This window comes from Myotis davidii, unplaced genomic scaffold, assembly GCF_000327345.1.
Source record: "Myotis davidii unplaced genomic scaffold, ASM32734v1 scaffold575, whole genome shotgun sequence".
In the NCBI taxonomy this organism is placed as follows: Eukaryota; Metazoa; Chordata; class Mammalia; order Chiroptera; family Vespertilionidae; genus Myotis; species Myotis davidii.
In genome coordinates this window covers 6,212,911-6,229,417 of record NW_006290306.1, presented here as the reverse complement: position 1 = coordinate 6,229,417, position 16,507 = coordinate 6,212,911, and the positions used below count along the sequence as shown (strand labels likewise).

General features: G+C 36.6%; 1 protein-coding gene across 2 annotated transcripts in view; it reads left to right on the top strand.

Annotated features, from left to right (window-relative positions):
• The window catches only part of CUL3 (cullin 3), an 84,010-nt gene that overhangs the window by 17,629 nt on the left and 49,874 nt on the right, over positions 1–16,507 (top strand). For both annotated transcript variants that reach the window (XM_006763402.2, XM_015563668.1), the window contains exon 3: positions 11,132–11,245. In XM_006763402.2, the coding sequence (XP_006763465.1) occupies positions 11,132–11,245 (114 nt within the window). The remainder of the gene's footprint in view (positions 1–11,131; positions 11,246–16,507) is intronic.

Here is a 16,507-nt window from a genome sequence, read left to right as displayed (position 1 = left end):
CCTCTGGCTCTCAGTGTGCTTTTCTTTCCTTCTAGTTGTAGAATTTACACTCAGCCAGCCTTCCTGTATTTCTGGATGATGTCCGTTTTGTGTTTTTGAAGTATTATTCAATTGTTGTGGGAGGCAGCAATTTCCCGGTGTTTATCTATGCCGCCATCTTAGTTTCTCCCTTTTGTTTCCCTTTTAAACCAGTAGGTAAAAAGCTTTCATTTTTTTCATGGCATTACCTTGTACTCATAGAAAAATCCTGATTTTTCCGAGGTTTGTTATTTTTTTTAAAGTTTAAGTATTCGAACTAAGAATGTATTTTTTAAAACAATACCAAATTTAGATGATTATTTGATTGAACATGTGGCAAATTTTCTTTATGAAAGTGTGTTGTCCTAATTCTCACTGTGTGCCCCTCCTTTGAAACTCCTGACTTCTCTATTGCTAGTCATTGTTTTCTGCTTTGTATTGAGGTCATATGAATGCTACCATTAGGCTCCTCTTTTCTCCCTTCCCCCATAGAGATTATAAAAGTTGCTGAATGCATTTTGTATCCCCCATAGTGCCCCAAAGCATCCTGCTTTGCTTGTTGGAAGTAATCGTTAAATATTTCAGTTGTTAGTTTGGGGAAAGATTTTATGTATTGCTCTGAATTAAGAGCTTCACTTTGGATACTTAAAACAAAGAGTGGGGAATATTGCCATGAGGATTGAATTTTTTTTTAAATTTGTGAAATGCTTAAACTGACATTACTAATTATACATACATTAGTAAATTACTTAGAGAAGAATCTTCCTACAGCATCAAGGAAAAAAAGTTTTCCCTGCAGTGACTAGTTAGTTTTGTTGATACTGTTATGATTCCTCGGATCAAGATTGCCACCTTTATTCTAATTGTTTAGAATAATCCTGTCAGTCTAGGAAAAAAATCAAGAGGGCATCAGGAATCACTTGTCATTGGTGAATTCTTAGAAAGTTAACTCAGCAGAAGCTTGTTTTGAAATACAGAAATTTTAAGGTAATTATACTATGAGATAGCAACATCTATTCACCAAACTTACATTGAATATACAAATGGTAGGAGATTGGCTACGTTACAAGAATTCCTTCTAGTTTGGAGAAATATCTGTTGTATTGAAGAAAGGAAAGCAAGAATCTGTTGGCAATTGAGAGTTTAGAAAATACTATATAAAATACGTGAACATATGTATTTTATGTCACTTGTTTCTCAAATTTTAAGGCACTTACGAACTTGTGTTAATCTTGTTAAAATGTTGGTTCTGATTGTGCATTTCTAACAACCTCCCAGATGATGATGATGATGATCTTGACCGTGATACTGGCTCTTAGAAACATGCTTTGAGTAACAAGATTCAAATACGTATATGAATATACTAGAGGCCTGGTGCATGAATTCGTGCACCAGTGGAGTCCCTGGGCCTGGCCTGCAGGATAGGGCCAAAACCGGCTCTCTGACATCCCCCAAGGGGTCCCAGATTGTGAGAGGATGCGGGCCAGGCTGAGGGACCCCACTGGTGCATGATCGGGGCCGGGGAGAGACATGGGAGGTTGGCCAGCCGGGGCGGGACCGTGGGAGGGCTCCAGGGTTTGTCTGGCCTGTCTCGCCCAGTCCCGACTGGCCAGAACCTACTAGCAAGCTAAGCTACTAGTTGGAGCGTCTGCTCCCTGGTGATCAGTGCACATCATAGCTACTGGTTGAAGGGTTGACTGCCCCCTGGTTGTTAGTGCACATCATAGCTAGCATTTGAGTAGCCTTAGCATATCATTAGCATATTATACTTTGATTGGTTGAACGGCCGACTGGTTGACCAGACACTTAGCATGTTAGGCTTTTATTATATAGAATTGTGAATATGTAATACAAGAAATAATAGTAGAAAATGCTTATATGGCATTTACTGTAGGCTAGGCACAGTTCTAAGCATTTTGTGTATGTTAACTCATTTTATCTGTACAACACCTCCTTGTTGTAGGTGTGGTGCTGCTATTGCTATTTTATAAAAACTGATACACAAAGTAATTAAGTTCTCCAGGGCACACATCTGCTGTTGGGTCTGTGATTTGAATCAGTCTGAGAGGCTTTTCAGCATCTGTACTTCTGTGCTGCCACTATTCACTGTGTATGGCTAATCTTTGAGATCAAGAATTCTTGGGGTAAGACAAAGAGCTGTAGAGCTCTTTTCAAACCGTTTCTGTTGGATTAGGAAAATGTCTTTTATATTCCACTAGAGACCCAATGCATGAAATTCTTGCACGGATGCTGTTCCTAGGCCTGGCCAGCGATCAAAACGTGAGCATCTGGTGTAGAAGGGCAGGTCCCAGCTGACCTCTGGGCCCTGGGCAGCACCTGGGCCCCGGGGTTCCCACGTGCCCCCCTCCATCTGAGTCATGACGCCCGAGTCCCCATGCTGAGATGCTGTGAGTGCTGCCATTGGCGCCACACAGAAGCCGGGCAGGCAGCACACTCTCTCCCTACTGGCCTCACAGACCGGCTCCTGCACTAACCCACGGGGAGGCCACCTGGCCCCTATAGTCCCAGCGGCTGTGGCCCAGCTCAGCTGGAAGATGCACAGGTGAGGGGTGGGCTCCTCGCGGGCGCGCAAGCCCTGGTGTCCCAGGGGAGGGTAGCAAGGGGAGTGAGAACGAGCTCGTGGACACCCTACATTCTCACCGCACCTCCGTCCCCATCACCCCTGCCCCCAGGTAGCCAGCAAGAGGTCGCAGTGTGCAGTTGACACCTGCCATGTTCTGCCCTTTTTCCTGGTGGTCTGCGCACATCATAGCAAGCAGTCGAACTCCCAGTCAAGGGGACAATTTGCATATTAGGCTTTTATTATATAGGAGGATTACTTAGTTTCCATTGCAATTCACTTCTGTACTAAGCCACTTTTGATAGGTTTATATCACATTAGTAGGATGAAATGAAAAATTTTTGAGATCTGCAAGAATAATTCTTTAATGGCATTTCTTGGAAAAATAGGATTTATGTAACTGGTAAAGTTTATAAAGTGACAAGCCCTAGATCACATATGTAGGACTCTGTAAAAATTCAAGTATTATAAGTGGGAACTTAAGTCCTTTTTAAAATTATGGTAAATGTTGCATATTTATGTACATATTCACATGAAACAAGCAATGTGTTTCAGAATTTAGACCCAGAAAGGTACATAACAGACATTCAGTGGCTCCCAGTTATTTTAAAAGAGTAGAAAACAAATCTGACTTTTAAAATCACACAAAACCAATAGAAATCATGTTTAATCAGAGGAAATGGAGTCTGCCCTGCATTGATACTAAAGCATCTTAGTGGAGCTTGATGTGATGTTGATCTAATCAATAGGTAAGAGGAGCTACAGACCAGATAGGTTAAGTAATTAGTTAGTAGTTGCCCTGGGCAGGTGCTTGCAAATACGAATTTGATTGTTTTAGCTCCTGGGTGAATGTTAATATACTACAGATTCCTAGGAGGTCATACTTGTTAAAATTATAGTATCTCTGTGATACTTTTTAATGCTCTTTGTATAAGTAGCATGTACTCCTGTTGTTTGTGCCCTATTTTATGTTTTTAATACATGATGTCTATATTTTTTACATGTATTTTAATTGCTTTCAGTGAGGAAGGGAAGGGGAGGGAGAGACAGAAACATCATCGATTGACTGCCTCCGCCCATACTGGTGATCCAGCCCACAACCCTGACTGGGAATCAACCAGTCAACCATTACCTTCTGGTTCATAGGTCTATCCTCAACCACTAAGCCATGCTGGCTGGGCCATAATATTTAGTTTAATGCAAAATAATGCTAGCCCTAGCCGGTTTAGCTCAGTGCATAGAGCAGTGATGGCGAACCTATGACACGCATGTCAGAGGTGACACGCGAACTCATTTTTTTGGTTGATTTTTCTTTGTTAAGTGGCATTTAAATATATAAAGTAAATATCAGAAATATAAGTCTTTGTTTTACTATGGTTGCAAATATCAAAAAATTCCTATATGTGACACGGCACCAGAGTTAAGTTAGGGTTTTTCAAAATGCTGACACGCCGAGCTCAAAAGGTTCGCCATCACTGGCATAGAGCATGGGTCTGTGGACCCAGGGGTCCCAGGTTCGATTCCAGTGAAGGGCATGAGCCTCTGTTGCAGGCTTATCCCCAACCCCCAGCCCTGGTCAGTACATGTGCAGGAGGCAACCAATTGATGTGTTTCTCACACATCGATGTTTCTCTGTCTTTCCCTCTCTCTTCCACCCTCTCTAAAAATCAATGAAAAAATATCCTTAGGTGAGGATTGAAAAAACAAACAAACACAACAACAAAATAATGCTACATACAAATTTCTGTACTTCTGAGATTTAATTAATATTTGAATTAAATATTGTCTTGAGTTTTGAGACTTAGAGAAGAAAGTTCTTAACTTTCAGTAATCTCTACCATCATTAATTATATGGCTCAGTTATAATTTTAGTGAACTTTAGAACTAAAATCTTTATAATTAGTTTTAGCTGATGAATTTTTTTGTTACGTAGACATTCTATGAGATTGGCTACCTAGGATTTTGCCTTAAGCATTGAAATTTAGAGAGTCAAAAGTTTAAAGTAATGGTTAAAAAATAATTTTGCATGTGTTATGTCAGAGGGTGGGGGTACTGTGCAGATTATTAATGTTCTTCAGCTCTCCATAGCCAAGAGCTGCTGGCCCAGGGTCAGCCTCCTTATCAATCCATGAAAGTACTTGGATGTGAAAACTCAAGGGCAAGTTCATGCCTGCTGGCCTTTCCTATCATCCTCCTTTTCATCCTCCTCTTCCCTTGGCCAGTAATTTGATTTGAAAATGTGTTTTTTGCAACTTAGGCATTAATTTATCAGTGAACATGTTTTATTACAACATCAAAAAAAATAAAGGTTTTCTTTTGATTTAGTAATTCCACTTTAATGTTTGCTAAGGATGTTAAAAAAAAAAAGGAAAAACTATATTCACAGTAATGAAGAATGTAATATACCAATTTTGAATTATTACATGGTCATTCATAAAAACAATTCAGAATTATTTCATTGTCATTCAAGTTGCTTTTATGAGTAAAGATTGTTATTTGTTTATGGTACAGTAATAAAATAGGACCCAACTTGGGAATCATAATTGCAAGTTTAAAAAAACAGTATACAATAAAATTAGCCTTTTATTTTTATGTATATTTCTATGAATTTTATCCAATGTGTAGAATAATGGAACACCTATCACAATCAATATAGAACATTCCCTCACACCAGAAAACTCCGTGTTTTCCCTTTATAGTCACACCTTTCTTCAATCCCTAGTACTTGGCAACCACTGATCTATTCTCTGTCATTATAATTTTGTTTTCTCATATAGTTTGTAACCTCTTGAGATTAATTTTTCATTCAGCATAATTATTTTGAGATAGAGCCAAGATATTTTATGTATCAATAGTTCTTTTTTTTTCTGAATAATATTTTATTGTATGAATGTGCCATAGTGTACTTATCCACTTACCTACTTGTTGAAAAGCATTTGTATTGTGAACAGAGTTTTGTGATTTTTGAATAGTGCTGCTTGGAATGTTCATGTACAGGTATTTGTGTGAATATAAGTTTTCATTTGTCTAGGGTAAATACCTAGGAATGGGCTTGCTGGGTCATATGGTAAGCAATTTAACTTCATAAAATTCTGCCAAACTCTTTTCCATTGGGGCTGTACCATTTTGCGTTCCCTTCTTTGGTAATGTATGAAAGTTCTAGTTACTGGGAATCTTCCTCAGCACTTGGCGTTGTCAGTGTATTTTGTGTTAGTTATTCTAATGAGTGTGTGGTGGCATTTCATTATGTTTTGTTTTTTTTTTTAACTCTCACCCAAGGATACGTTTTTTAAATTGATTTTTAGAGAGAGCAGAAAGAAGGGAGGGAGGGAGAGAGATAGAAACATGTATGTGAGCGAAACATCTATGGTTGCCTCACGTACATGCCTGGACCAATCAGGAATTGAACACCTAACCTTTTTTTGTACTGGACAACAATGCTCCAATCAACTGAACTACCAGAACAGGGCTCATTATGGTTTTAATTTTCTTAATGGTTAATGTTGTTGAGTATCTTTTCATGTGCAAAATTGCCTTTATATATCTTTGGTGAAGTGTCTCTTCAATTATTTTGCCCATTTTTTAATTGTTTGGGTTTTTACTTGTAAGGTTTTTTAAAATATATATATTCTGGATACAAGTCATTTGATATTTTCTCCCAGGCTAGAGCTTATCTTTTTATTGTTTTAACTGTAACTGCAGAACAAGCATTAATTTTGATGGAACACATTTATTTTATAGATCATGCTTTTGGTGTTATGTAGGAAGTTGCTTTAAATTTCAGATAACATTTTTTTCTTGTGTTTCTTTCTAATAGACCTTTTTCTTTGAATTATTATGGTGCTTTGGAAATGATATGCTATTAACTAGAGGTTTCCTAAAGCAGAGGTTAATGTTGAATGTTGATTGATGGCTTAAAAAAATCAGGACTCGGAATTACATCAATATTATTATTCTAACTATATAAAAATATGTTCATGTTGAAGAAATTCTGCAAAGGAATGGAACAGTAATGGCTGGTGTGCTTCTTTTAAAGTCAGTGGTTTGCAAATCCTGACTGTTATAAGTAGCTTTTTTTCTTTTAATTGACTTTATTTTGTAGAGCAGTTTTAGAGACACAGCAAAATTGAGCAGAAGGTACAGAGATTTTTCATGTACTTCCTGCCTCCACATACGCATATAGCCTCTCCTACTTTCTGCATCTCACCCGGGAGTAGTACATTTTACAGTGGGTGAACCTCCGTTGACATATTATTGTCACCCAGTTTATAGTTTACATTGGGGATTACTCTTGGTGTACATTGTCTAGGTTTTAACAAATGAATAATGAAATGTATTCTCTGTTATAGTACCAAACAGAATAGCCTCACTGCCTTTTTATCTTTCCTTCCACCCTAACCCTCGTAACAGGTGATTTTACAGTCTTCTTAGTTTTACCTTTTCCAGAATGTCATATAGTAGTTGGAATCATATAGAATGTAGTCTTTTTAGATTGTCTCTTTTCATAATGTTCCTTCATGTCTTTTCATTGCTTGATAGCTCATTTCTTTTTAGTGCTAAATAATATTCTGTCTGGATGTATCTATTCATCTACTGAAGGATATCTTGTCCAAGTTTTGGCAATTATGAATAAAGTTGCTATAAACATCTGTGTGTGGGGTTTTGTATGGATATAAGTTGTCAACTCCTTTGGCATTTATACCAAGGAGTATAATTGCTGAATCATTACAGTAAAAATATGCCATTTTGCATTTCCCCCAGCAGTGAATGAGAATACCTGTTAATGTACATCCTCACCAGCATTTGGTGTTGTCACTATTTGGGATTTTGGCCATCTTAATTGATATGTAGTGGTATCCCAGTATTGTTTTTATTTGCATTTCCTTACTGATCAGGTATCACAAATCTTTTCATATGCTTATTTGTCATCTGTATTTTTTGGTGAAGTGTCAGGTCTTTTGTCAATTTTTTAAATTGGGTCATTTGTTTTCTATTGTTGAGTTTTATGAATTCTTTGTATATAGTAAGTCTTCACTTAACATCGTCGATAAGTTCTGTGCCTTTAAGTGAAATGACATAAAATGAAGCCAATTGTACCAGAGGCTAAGAACACAAGGTTGAACAGTCCTTTATCAGATGTCTTTTGCAAATATTTTCTCCCAGTCTGTGTGTTGTCTTCTCAATCTCTTTATCAAAATCTATTGCTATTCAGATGATTCTAATTATTCACCAGGTTTGTGATCTGTTTTGAACTATTATCTGTGCATTGCTTTATCCTTTCAAAGCTGAGTACCATGCTCAGCCAGTTTTCAGTGGCTCGTTTTATCCTGTCACAGCTGACCCTATAGTTTTATCACCTTTCCATGGCTTTGTTACTTGTTCTTGCTTCTCTCACCCTTCAAATTCCAACTCTTCAACTGAGTAACCTTCTTAGAGGTCTTTTTAAGTAATACTACCGGTCATACTTGTCAGCAGGCCCTTTTGATCCTAGGATCACCTCTGTAGCAGGGTTCCTTCCCATTTGCCTTTTCTGGTGCAGAAATTAATGGTTGTGTTGAGTGTGAGACTCACAGTGTTACACACACATACACAGCCCCCACTTTCTCTTTTTCAAAATGTCTGTATTGTTACATTAATACTTTGTAAAATGAGGCTTTTTCCATTTAGTGTATATTTTTCATTTATATGCCATCTTTTCATTTAAAAAGCCTGTTTGAATTTTCATAAAGGTTGTATTTTCATCTGATTCCTACCACTTTATGATACATACTTGAAAAAATACCCATTCATACTTGATGTATCAGAGTAGAAAGATATTTTCGGGGGTAGTATTAAAGAAATAATTTTTTGCTTATAGAGTGATTTTAATAATTAAGAGATGATTACAACAAGTATATGTAAGACATTTACTTTGTCTTAGGTATGTGTGTATATGCAGTCATTCAAAAATAAATTTAACAAAATTAGCTCTGAATAGCTTTTTTTGCTAAGTAATATGCACTTATTGATTTGTGAGGATAATTTTTGAAGTGTAATGTAAATAAAGTTTTATTTATGACACATTGTGCTAGTTGATCATATTATTTGGTTGAAAGTCAGGTATAAGTATAAATATTATATAGATGCTTGTTGATTTTATTTTAAAGAGTATTAGTGATTTTGAAAAACATGGTTTATTTTAGAACTGTTTAATTGGTCACTTTTGCATTCATCTAAACACATTTTTATATGAATGAAATATACCAAGCACATTTTTGTGTCCCCAAATCAGGGTGACTTTAATGTAGGTAACGCATAGCTTAATTTTTATAACAAAGGGATATACAGAGTTTACTTAAGTCCTTAAGAATAATTAATTGTTAGATATTCTTGGTGTTTGGAATATACCTTTTTATTTTTGTTACATTGTGCAATTTCTCTAGTATTTTCATGATTTTAATTTAATTGACACTCAGAATTTAGTGTTTCAGTGAAAGAATATGAAGTGTGGCGAAGAATTTATATATAGCTACATTTTCAACTTGCTGTGTTGATGGTTGTTTTTTTAGTCTTAGCTACCTTGGAAATTTGTATCTGACAATTGGTAGACTTAGTAAGTTGAAATAAATGATTTATTTTATCTACTTTGCATAATAGTATTTGTTAAACACAGTGCTTTCAACTAACCGACATGGATATTTATCACTTTTGATATAATCAGCATATTTATGGAATAATTTCTGGGTGATATATTTTGAAGTCCAAAAGCTTCAAAATGCATCTTATGTACAAGACAAAATACAGTTGCGAACAAAAGATTAAATATATAATAAAATTCTAAGTTATGTAGTATAAGCTAATGGTTTTTATACTACATGTTTAGTAGACTAGACATATTGTCCCATCACTAATATCTCTTGAATACCTCTTTTCCTCTGTTATATAAGAAAAAATAAATTAGATAGTTTTTTCCTATTTGAACTTATTCTCCTGTGTGTTGGGATTAGTGCGTTATGTGTATTTTCTTTTAATGTTTGGTACTTCCAATCACTTGTTTATACTAGTTATAATACTCAATGACCTTTTTAATTTCTTTTGTTTAGAACTTAGGTTCATAGATATCTATATATTTTAATACATGTATTATATTTGTTTCTCAAAAAACACCATGACTTCAGATTCTCCCAACCTGAAAAATTGTTTACTACTGTAGATTGTCTATAGTAAAGGATGTTTGGAGATAAAGCTGTCTGTTAGGTTGGAGTATTGACAGTTGAGCGAGACCATGGAGGATTAGTTGGATTTGAATAACTGCAGTTTGGTAGAATAGTACAACAAAAGAGTTATAGGAACCTAGAAGATAAGCACACTTCTTCATGATAAAGCTAGAACCAGAATCTAGATTCTGTTTCCTAAATACTCTTTCCATTAGACTGATAGCATAGCAGGAAGTCGTAGTGGTCAGTAACCTCTTATTGGAGAAGGTGGCAGTATGCTTGTGGTTATGTGAAGGAGGTCTTGAAATCTGCATAGTATTATCAGGATTGCATTAGGAAAACATTTCAGACTCAGGAAACTTTCGTGCAAAGGCAGATAGATACACTGAAAGAGCTTACCATGTTGGAAGTGGATCATGGTATTGGTGGGTGGGGATAAAATAAAATATCTTACATATGCCAGGCACAATTGTAGGTGTAGGAGATATACATGGAAAAGACAGAATCCCTGAGCTTACATTTTGGTGTGAGAAACAAGAAACTAGTAATACAGTACCTACTGATGAGTTCTGTGAGGAAAAATAAACTGTAGGGTTAAGGAGTAAAGGTAGAGGTTGTTGTTTGAAATAGGGTGGTCAGGGAAAAACTGGAGGTAGGACTTGAAGAGAAAAAAGTGAGGGAGTGACCTGTGAATCAAGGCAAAAGAAATGGCAGAACACATTTTCTGTATGCAGCTCCATTGTAGCTAGAGACACTTCTAAGTATGTTACAAGTGTTAATTTAATCCTTTCAATAATCCTACAAAATGGACACTATTTCACATATAAGGAAACTGAAGCATAGAGATTAAATAATGTATTCAAAGTCATATAGCTAGTCAGGGAGCTGGGATTCTAGCCTAGGTAATTTGACCCAGGAATCAGTGGTCTCACTATTTCTTCAAAAATGGGGGAGGGAAGGTAAAATTGGAACAATAGCCCCGGGGCTAGTTCTACAGATAGAGCCTTTTAGTTCATATAAGTATTTAGGATTTTTCTTTTCTTTTCTTTTTTTTTTTTTTTTTTTTACTGTGATGTTAAAAAATGCCCAAGAGATTGCTTTTTGATTCTGAAGATCAAGGGAAAGGGCTTGGACTATACAAAATACATTTGTTAGTCATCTTTACATAACATATTATAGCTTAAAATGTTTCTACTGGTCTATAACATATTTTTTAATTAAAAATTGAAGAGTCCACTTTATTATTTTATTGAACAGAAATAAGTGCATGTTACATATGAGTGCGTGCACATATGTGTGTGTATTAACGAACTGTAATGAACTCTTCTGTTAATAGGTGCGAGAGGATGTACTTAATTCATTGAATAACAACTTTCTTCAAACGCTAAATCAAGCTTGGAATGATCATCAAACAGCTATGGTGATGATTAGAGACATACTAATGTATATGGTAAGTAGAGGTTTTTTTTATTGTTTTCCCTTTAAGAAGTTAGGCATTTCAAAACAATGTTTTCTTTGTTACATGTAGTTGAATAATATATGTCAGTGTGGAAGGTGCTTTTAAAAAAATAAACAATATTGCCCTAGCAAGGGTCATGTTAGTTTATATTGTGTTTTATGTACTTTATGGTTAGAATGAAAGACTGGAAGGGAAAGGTGTAATTTTTTTCTGAATATCTAGCATTTTTGCTTTAGAATGGGAAATACCAAAAAGCTTTATTAGCATCTCTTTTGAATAAAGGTGGGTGAATGACAACATGATAAATGAAAGGTGAATATTCTGTTACAAATTTATAATGTCTTCATATCTTTACTGACAGGGGATGTCATTAATAGAAATACTTTAGTCATAATTATACTCTAATAGCTGCCATCTACCTTTCTTAATGGTAAATGCTTTCAGTATTTATATTCTTCAGATATATATTCTATTTTTCACCTATTATACAGTTTGGAAAACACTGATGAACGAAGGTGTTTAATTACTTTCAAGATTAAACTATCAGTTTTTTTTAACTTTAGTATGATGATAGAATGAAACAAAATTGATTAAGCTGCTTAATTATTCTGTCACTGCAAAATTACCAAGTCTGATAACATCTTGTTGCTTCAGTGTTCACGTTTGGAAATTGGAAAGAATGATTTTCTTCTAAGCGTTTACCCTTTGCTTTTCAAATTTTTATTCTGTTTTCTTTAGTTGTAATACAATGGTGAAAGCTTACCTAGTTTCTTTCACTTGATAGAATAAAGTAATGTTTGGAAATAATTTTCAATGAGAGCAAACAGCTAAAAAGTTTTTTGTTTGCTAATTAATTCAGTCAGGCCTATTACTCGTGGTTTTGTAGACCTAGTGACAAGGGAAGTGGGTCAGTGATAGGATACTTCATTTTTCAGGGGTTTGATAAAAGGTGTAACACATTGTTTAGTCTTTCTGAGCCTTATTTTCACTTTCTTCAGGATATAGATTCATGTGTTGACATTTGAGGCAATGATTAGCATAAGAAAATATATCATGTCTGGGATATAAATGTGAAATAAGTTTATTGCTGTTCTCTTAAAGTTCTGGATTTGGTGAGTCTTTAAATTCTAACACTGTCTAACACTAACACTAAGAAAACGACTTGTAATTTCATGGTCCATTGTTCTGATTCAGAAGTATTTTTAAAATTATACAACACTCAATCTTATATCAGGTTATTTTTAAAATTTGTTTTATTTCAATTTTTTTTTTCTCATGAAATCTCAAACCTTGAATTCTAGCTGTTATGTGAACATTGATTGTCAAATTCATTCCTCAGCTTCCTCATTTATAAAATGAAAATAATATGGTACCAACTTGGTAGGGATAGTCATGAGGCTTAAAGGGGCCATTCATATAAAGCACTAGCAAGGCCCCAGACTATAATGTGCTCAGTAAAAATTAACTAGTATTAATATTTCTCATCCCTTCAATCTTTCAACAAACGCATCTGGTAGTGCTAAAACTATGGATAAACCCAGCCACTTAAATCTTTCTTGGGCCTCTCCTGGAGGAAATCCCACAAGGGTAGGTGAGTGCCACTTTGTACATAGTAACAAACCTCCAGTCAGCCCTCCACACTACCTGGCAAACTCTCTCTAGTCAGCTCATTCCACCACTTTGAAATAGTTCTCTTCAAACCTCCAGCTTTCCTACTGGTCACTTCGCTGTTAACAAGTGCCTTGCCTTCTACCTCTCAGAGAAAAAAGAAAGCATAAGGTAGAAACTGTGTCATGCCACTGAATCTACAGTTTCACCTGTATTTTCTCCCCTTTTGTGTTTTTCTTTTTCCTTCCTATTTTAATGGAGGGTAGTGTCTCTCTGGCAAAGGCCAGTCTTCCACCTGTGTTAAAGATCACATCTCTTACCTTGTGAAAAACCTGAAGTATCTACAGGTTCTGCCTTTTTACTCGATCTTACTTATCAGCTTAAATATGTTTGGGCCATTCACTTCCTCAAAATCTTCTGAGTTTTCTTTTGGAGCTCTGCATTTCCATTCACAACTAAAATGTCTTATAAGAACTGTTGACACTTGTTCTTTCCCTTTTCTCGTCTTCCATTTGCTTTGAATATGTTCCAGTTAAGCTTCTGTCTCAACGATTCAAATTTTCATTCTCTTTATTTTGCATTTTTATCTGAACAATTCTGTTCAGGCTTGCCCTTATCAAGATCACCATATCTGCGTATGTATGAAGGCAAAGATCGCTGCTAGTTATCATGCTCCTGGATATCTTTCAGCAATATTTGGCGCATTTGACCAGTCTTTTCTCCCTAACATGTTGGGTTTTTAATTCCTGTGACAAAGCACTCACTCCCTTTGTATGCTCCTACCTTTCTGACTTTTCCTTCTCAGCCACTACTCCGTCTCCTCTGACTCTTAGATAAAGGCATTCTTGAAGCTTCTTCCTAGTTTTCCTTCTCCTGGTACACCTGACTTTATTTGGTGCCTCTGTGCAGATGATTCCCAAATTAGGTCTCCAGCCTCAGTCTCTGAGATTCATATTCATAGTCATTTGTCTAGTTGATGGCTCCCTTCATTGTCTGAGAGGTATTTCAAACTTGGCATTTCCAAGTGAGCTCCTAATCAGTGTCATTTTATTCGTTTATGCCAGAAACCTGGGACTTATTATTGTCAGTTTCTTCTCCCTCTCTTTCTCCATCATATATTTCTAGAATCTGCAGTTCTGTTTTTAGATCTCCCCGAGACCAGAGCACCTTCATTTCTCTCCATTCTATAACTAGTCTTACAGCATTCACTGTGCTCTTCTCAATTCTCTTTTCAATATTGCTCCTAGGGTTACTATTTTCAAGCATGTGATCATGTTGCTTCCCTGCTGAGATTCTTCTCTCTCATCTTGGAATCATCACACATGTCTTTTGTCTGGAAATGTTTCTAGAATGTTCCTCTCTGTATGTGATTTGCTCCTACTTATCCTTTAGAACTTAGCTTCTAAAGGCAATAGAGTTTATAATCTCTGCTTTACTTAAATTAGTTATTTTTAATTCATTTTTTTCCTTAACAATTAAGATGTTAAACGTTTAAGATTGGTTTAGCATTGCTCAATTTTCAGTTTTAATTGTTTAAAAGATTAATGATTGGGGAAATTTTTAAAATATTTTATGGAAAAAGATTGTTGTAATATAGGTTATTTAATTATTATAATCCATGACTAGTGTTTTTTTGCCATTAAAACATTGTACAAGCTCTAACTGGTTTGGCTCAGTGGATAGAGTGTCAGCCTGTGGACGGAAAGGTCCCAGGTTTGATTCTGGTCAAGGGCATGTACCTAGGTTGCGGGCACATCCCCAGTAGGAGGTGTGCAGGAGGCAGCTGATCGATGTTTCTCTCTCATCAATGTTTCTAACTCTCTATCCCTCTCCCTTCTCTGTAAAAAATCAATAAAATATATTTTAAAAAAGCATTGAACAATATTAGGGTGAGATTAAATTATCGATGTTATTCTATAGATAACTTTGAGTTATTAGAATTCATGTAAAAGGAAAGAGGAAAATATTTTCTGTCATATATAGGATGACAGAAAATTAATAATGAGTTTTCTACCTAAAACTATGGTGAATTTCCAAAGGTCTTTTTATGTTTTTACTCAAATTTTCTATATTTCCAGTCATTTTTACAAACTGCAAAGATATGGTCGTATTGCTGATAAGTTTTAAAGACAAAAGGCTATACATTCAAAATCATGGGGGGGAGGGGAGTTAACCCGGGAAAGGAGGATCAGTGCTTCTTTGAGGTATTTGGAAAGGCATTAAGGATGGGTAAAGAGGTGAGGTAGAAAGTAGCAACAACTTTGTGGAGAGGACCTGAAAAAGTCTCTACTGATGCTTTTCCTAGTAAATAGAAAGGGGACCATTAGTTTAGAACAGTGATTTCCAATCAGTGTGCTACTAGAAGTTTTAAAATACACAATATCTGACTATTACTCAGGGGCAGAGATCTCTTAGATTATCAAATAACAAAATGACAACAGCCAACACAACATAGCCATCAGGTGTGAATGAATCAAAATTATATCTTTTTTTTTGTCAGATTGGCAAAATATATAATGAATATTTGGGTGTCCTGCAAAATCTTAGTAATTAGTTTACATATGCCATGAGATGAAAAGGGTTGAAAATTGCTGGTTTAGGGTGACAGGCATGTAAGGTGTTGAGGAATGTGGAAAACTGAATAATGGTCCTGCCCCCCCATCCCCCTAATATGTCAATGACTAATCCCTGGAACCTAAAGATTGTTACCTTAAAAGGCAAAGGGCACTTTGGCAAGTGTGATTAGGTTAAGGATCTTGAGGTGAGGATATTATCCTAGGTTGTCCTGCTGGGCCCAAAGAGATCACAGGGTTCTTATCAGAGTGGGTGGCAGGTGGTTCAGAGACAAAGGAGAAGGCAGTGTGCTGACAGAGGCAGAGATGGGATTGATAAACTTTGGAGTTGGAGGAGGGCCACAGCCAAGGAATGCATGTGGCCACTAGAAGCTGAAAAAGGCAAGAAAGCAGATTCCCTCCTCAGAGCCTAAAAAAGGAACAGGTCCTGTAGACACCTTCACTTGTAGTCCAGTGAAACTGATTTTAGTTTAGAAATGTCTACACTAATAAAAGAGAAGATGCAAATTGACAGTACCATCATGACACCCACCAGCCAATCAGGAATGAGTATGCAAATTAACCCAACAAAGATGGCGGATTAATTTGCATGTACTGGCATGGAGCATCTGGGGTGGGGCAGGACATTTGCGTCGTCGCCTTGGTGACAACGCAGGCTTTCCACACAGCCCCAGCCACTCCAGGCCTCTGGGCAGCAAGGGAAGGCAGAAAGGCGGATCCGGGCTGGAGCGCAGGTGGAAAGGTGGCTCTGGGCTGGAGCAAATGCAGAATGGCGGCTCCAGCCAGAGCAAAGGCGGTGCCGGCAGCCAGGGGAAGGAAGGCCCATTCTTGCACGAATCTTCGTGCATCGGGCCCCTAGTCCTATCTAATAAAAGAGAAACATGGTAATTAGCTTATGACGGCTACCCTTCCCAATGACTAATCAGAGTGATATGCAAATTAACTGCCAGCCAAGATGGCGGCTGGCAGCCCGACAGCTTGAAACTAACTAGCAAGTCGCTTGCTTCAGTGAAGGAGGACTCCAACATTCCCCGCCTGCCTTGCCGGCCTCTGAGCCTGCAGCTTGAAACAT